This window comes from Frankliniella occidentalis, unplaced genomic scaffold, assembly GCF_000697945.3.
Source record: "Frankliniella occidentalis isolate FOCC.00 unplaced genomic scaffold, Focc_3.1 Scaffold222, whole genome shotgun sequence".
Classification (NCBI taxonomy): Eukaryota; Metazoa; Arthropoda; class Insecta; order Thysanoptera; family Thripidae; genus Frankliniella; species Frankliniella occidentalis.
Window position 1 is genome coordinate 121,363 of NW_026267348.1, and position 5,586 is coordinate 126,948.

General features: G+C 37.5%; 1 protein-coding gene across 1 annotated transcript; it reads right to left on the reverse strand.

The window, feature by feature from the left end:
- Positions 1 to 997: 997 nt before the first annotated feature.
- On the reverse strand, positions 998 to 2,373 carry LOC127750622 (spindle assembly abnormal protein 6-like). The gene is made up of 3 exons (XM_052272732.1): positions 2,323 to 2,373; positions 1,557 to 1,619; positions 998 to 1,483 (listed from the first exon to the last, which is right to left on the reverse strand). Exons 1-3 carry the CDS (start codon positions 2,371 to 2,373, stop codon positions 998 to 1,000), a joined length of 600 nt encoding a protein of 199 aa, XP_052128692.1.
- Positions 2,374 to 5,586: the final 3,213 nt, after the last annotated feature.

The window sequence follows — 5,586 nt, forward strand, 5'->3', positions numbered from 1 at the left end:
TTTATGTTGCGTATATTCAAAATATACGAGGAGTTATAGCCCTCCAAAGATGCCTGACTTTCCAAGGCAGAAAAGCAGATCGAACTCTTTTGGTTTGGCAGCAAAGCAGATCCCAAGCAGATCGAACTCTCTTGGTTTAGCAGGAAAGCAGATCGGACTCTTTCGTTAGGGTGCATCGTACTAAAATGTTGGCATTAACTGATTAAAATGTGGAAGACGAAACAAAATGATGGATTTAACCATTTAAGTTATCAGTTCACAACAGTAGGAAGTATAAGAAAAATTAACTTTTTCCATATTAACAAATTTTCTTTTTTAAAGGTTTTGAGTGTATTAATCCTGTGTTGGTATTAATTATATATATTCCAAATACTGTGCCATTTTATTTTGAAGCTTTATTTAATAAAGTTATAGTTCACTATTATCTTTAATATTTGTGGTCTAATTAGGCTTTATAAAGCTCTTTCTATTCTTGGTTATTGTTTTGTTATCTTTAAAGCTGTTGTTTTTATGCAATTTGTTCATAACTGAAATAAATATGAATACTGACCGCCAACTATAATTTTTTGATCATGCATTCCTCTATACTAAAGGCAGTAGTAGTCTTATAAGGTTTTTCATTTTATTTTTAAAAGGCTCAGAACACAGAACACTGTATTGTCAAACAGTTATTCATTACAGAGATGAGAACACTTTAAATGCATTTACAGAGGCCTACAATTCAAAACTTTCTACACATGTGAAATAAGGTGACATTTTACCTTTCGATGTATTCAAGTTACCTGTGACACTACCAATTTTCAAGACAAGGAAACAACACATAGCAGAGTTAAAATTCTTTGAATTCTAATTTCAGTTAATTTTTTAAAAGGTCCTATTGTGACTGTGCAAGACTAAGACGAGCTTTAGTTTATCTATAGGATTTTAAAGTTACTTCAAGGTCTGTTTTTTCTTCTCTTAACATTCTTATGCTTCTTTCCAGTTCTTCAACCTCCAACTAAAAATCATTGACAGCAGTCTTTAGCTTTTCGTTTTCTATCTTCAGGTCTTCTAACTTGTTTAAATCTTCAAATTCCTTCAGGGACTCGTTTTCTTTGCACAAGTTTTCGTTCTGAGACTGAAGGTCAGTTACTATAGCCTTAAACTTTTCATTCTCACTCTGTAGACCTTCTAACTTCTTTAAATCTTGTAAATTCTTCAGTGACTCATTTTCTCTACACAAGCCTTGATTCTGGGACTGAAGATCATTGGCTATACCCTTCAGCTTTTCATTTTCTATCTTCAGGTTTTCTAAGTTCTTTAATGACTTATTTTCTTCACGCAATACTTCATTCTGAGACCGAAGATCACTAGCTGTAACCTTAAGATTTTCAGTTTCTATCTTGAGATATTCTAAATTCTTCAGTATTTCTTCTTTTTCTTTGCGTAAATTCTCGTTCTCCCCCTTTAAAGAAACAAGATTCCTTGGACGTTCTACAGATTCCTAGAAAAGAATTAAAATGGGACTTATAGAGAGAGTCAGACAGCTTTGACAAAAACTATGTAACAGAAGATACCTCAGTATTTTCCTCTTCTAATTGACAATTATTTTGGCCCAAAACTCCTTTTTTAACTAAAGTCTGTAAAAAAGAAAATAGTAATAATTCAAAACTCCTCTAAGTAGCTGGTTGGACAGTCAAAATAGGAAGATTTTTATTGCACTTACTTTTAAAATGTCATTCTTAATTTTGGTGTCCCTAACGCATAGTGGACATATCCAATCCTTTGCGACTGCTGTAAAAATATATTAAATAATTAGAAAATTGTGTGAATATTGTGTAACGTTAACAGAGATATCAAAATAACGCTGGCCAAAGGTAGGAAAATAAAAATTAAAGCATATATCTGAACCAAACAGATTAAAAGAAGAGACTTGCGGTGAAAAGTTATCGTGCTTGCCTTCTTTGCTCTGACAGACCACTACATAAGTAGTGGCACCACATCTTACAGTTGCAGCATTCAACCATTGGACTGTAAATTTTACGAGGGAAAAATTTCACTAAATAAAGAAACTAAAATACAATCGAACAGAGGATCAATCATAATGGCAATCATCAGACAAAGTCAAATAAAAATAAACAAGATAATAAAATTCATCAGAATTGCATTTAAGTCATTAAATTAACGTTAAATAAGGGAATTTAAGATGTTCGAGTTTTAGTACAGAAGTCACATCCTCCCAATGTGTTGGGTTAGCAAGGGGGGTCTGATTATCTTTAATACATCTATATTTGTGCGTTCTCTAACTTACCCCCAAGCCTCGATGCGACATAAGCAATGAACCTCTTCCTCTTCTTCTACATTCGCCTTCTTCCTACGTTTGCTTCCTGGCATGATTACTAATTTTAATAATTTTAATTAATATCCTCAGATCTTGGCCTGGCCCTTTGAACGAAGACGGTGCGCGCGAGTTGCTGTTTTCCCCCCCAGTGTCATGTACTGCTTGTGGAAATTTTACAAAGGACATGCCATGCCTTACTATGTCCATAGACAGTTTTAGTGCTGACCTATCTGCAGATTTGAGTTCCATTCTCTCTCAAAAACCAATAGACACATGTCCTTTTTGCCACATACTTCAAGCTGAACTAAAAACCAGTTCAGTAACTTTGCTTAAAGTTTTGATCATTCATTCAGAAAAGTTAGTACTTGTGTCCTTATTTGTAATTAACTGCTCTCAATACAAGAAATGTCTTCTCATGTCAGTAATGTTTCTATTCATAGGAGTAGCCCAAACTTCAAGTGGAGGGGAGAAGTTAATATTTTAGGTGACTCGTTTAAGTTTTTGGGCTGCATCGTGGATGCTGAAGGTGGGCCCTTTTATGCAAGCATGTGTCCGGATGGGAAGTTGAGGACACTTAAGGATTTTGAGGTAGCATTCATAAACAATAACATTGTTTTAATGTCAATGGAAACTACTCGATGCGCCCTAACGAAAGAGTTCGATCTGCTTTGCTGCTGAACCAAAAGAGTCCGATCTGCTTTGCTGCCAAACCAAAAGAGTTCGATCAGCTTTCGGCGCTCGTCGATCGCTCCGCATAAAATCTATTATATCTCGAAGCATGTGAGCGAAAGGGTATATGTTTTAGGGTGTACACATTCGTGTACACAGGCTAGTCTTTTTATGTTGCGTATATTCAAAATATACGAGGAGTTATAGCCCTCCAAAGATGCCTGACTTTCCAAGGCAGAAAAGCAGATCGAACTCTTTTGGTTTGGCAGCAAAGCAGATCCCAAGCAGATCGAACTCTCTTGGTTTAGCAGGAAAGCAGATCGGACTCTTTCGTTAGGGTGCATCGTACTAAAATGTTGGCATTAACTGATTAAAATGTGGAAGACGAAACAAAATGATGGATTTAACCATTTAAGTTATCAGTTCACAACAGTAGGAAGTATAAGAAAAATTAACTTTTTCCATATTAACAAATTTTCTTTTTTAAAGGTTTTGACAATAAGGCCTGGGAAGTTTGCACTCTCTGAATATTTGGTGCTTGCCAAGCTGACACTATTGTACACCAAAAAGGAAGTTGTGAGTACTACTGAGTTTGTCATGAAAAGAAAGTGTAATACAGTCAGCATACGTAATTTTAATGTACACACGTTTCTTTTTACAGAACGTAAGGCAACTTAAACCTCACACCAATCCAAGGAGGCATGATGTTAGTCAACTTGCATCCCAGCCTGCTGAAAGGACACGAAGGGGAGAAAATGAATTTAAGGTGAAGTAAACGTCAAGCTCTCCTTCCACAGTTTATTTTCTTATGGGAGGCACAAAGGATTAAGATCATGTGCACTTCGCCTTGAGAAATATTCTGCTGCCATATATTCCCAATGGAATTTTTTTGAGTTCTGGATGCAAGTTATCCCATGCAGACTGATTGAAGGATATAGGGATGGTGAGCAGGCCCTTCTTGCTCCACACCACAAAGTCACAGGTTGAAACTCCCGTCAAGGCCAGCTCCATTTGTACTTGGTCATAATAGATGGTGTTCTCTTTTAGTGTAATCTCTCCCTTCACATTTCTTTTAAGATAAAAGGAATTTAATCTTTTACCCTTCAGGTAGAAATCAAAGTAGTGAGGATCAACATCTTGAGGGGAGAATGGACATTTAATTTCTAAAACTTTCTTGACCCTCCCATTTATTTTAACCCAGCCATCATGGCTGCAGGACAGACCTGGGTATTCAGTATTCAGATTTGAGCCTCCTGCCACAATTGAGATTCATCTCAATATCGGGGTACTTTTCCTTCTGCTCTTGGTGGTATTCATTCATTTCGGGCTATTTCTTCATTTGTTTTTCCATATCTCATTCCTTCTGACTCTCCAGTTGTCATATTCCATATCTGGTCCTTGAGGAAGTTTTTCTTTGCTGTTTCTGACCTGAAATGTGCTATCCTGTGACAAACAGATCACTGATGATATGACAAACGAGCTTAAGTCCACCTCTGTAGGGTTGTTCGGTGTCGGTTTTTTCAGAGCGGTTTTCGGTGACGAAATATACCGATTTTTCACCTGAGTATCGGTTTACGGTATTAAACCGGTAACGTAAAATGAACCGAGATTCTTAAGTTAACCGGTATTGAAAAACAAACCGGCATTTTCCAAAATACCATTTTTTTTTGCATTTTAAAACGGTATTTTGAAAAATACGTTTTTTTAAATGTGCCAAACGGCAAGGAAATGCGGAACAGTGCAGAAAAATCAATCTTGGTGTACATGAAATAACGTCAACAGTTTATTCATAGATATAATATGATAGATAGACAACTCAACTGTTCAACTTGGCTTTGGAATGAATTCAGCGTTCATTTTGAGGAAAATTTGTTGTTCAGCGTGCTCCCCCGTGTGAGCAAGCGCCTGGAATCACAAATTATGTTTCCCCCATGACTGAAAAAAACGTTCAACGGATGTACTAGTTGCCGGCACCGCCAAGTACTTTTTGGCAAGCTTGCTGAGCTCGGGGAACATAGGCCCATTTGTGTCCCACCATTTTAGAGCATCAGCGTCTGCGTCGATTGAAGGAGAAGCAGAGTACTTCTGTAACTCCGCCCAAATGCGCTCATTCAAGGGTAAGGCACCTTGAGTCTCCCCACTGCCGGGCAAACCATCAGCCTCCTTCAGTTTGTCAAAAATTCCGGTCAACCCGACCTTTTGCTTTTTGGCCGGGGGTTCATTGGTGCAATCTCCGTCTCCATTTGAAGTGCTGCCAGCAAATTAAAGAGCAAAATGTTCATTAAATAGTTTCACAATCACGTTTTTTGCGTGGAAAGCCAACAATCTCGATAATGTAGATTTTCGTGCTCTGTTTCCTTACCGTTGTCTTGCCTTTGTGCTTGGTCCTCCATCGATGTCAGCTCCTGCAGTATATATTGTTCCACCTCTATGTCGCTCTCTTTCAGCGAACCTGTAAGCGTGGGTCAACGTACGTGCAAACTCCAAAAATTTGTGGTGATCCACAGGTCTCCATGCACCTTTAAAACTGTGCGGTTCATAACCGGGATAAAGTTGGCTAGAAAAATTTTCTGGCCAGAAAAATTTTCGACATCTAT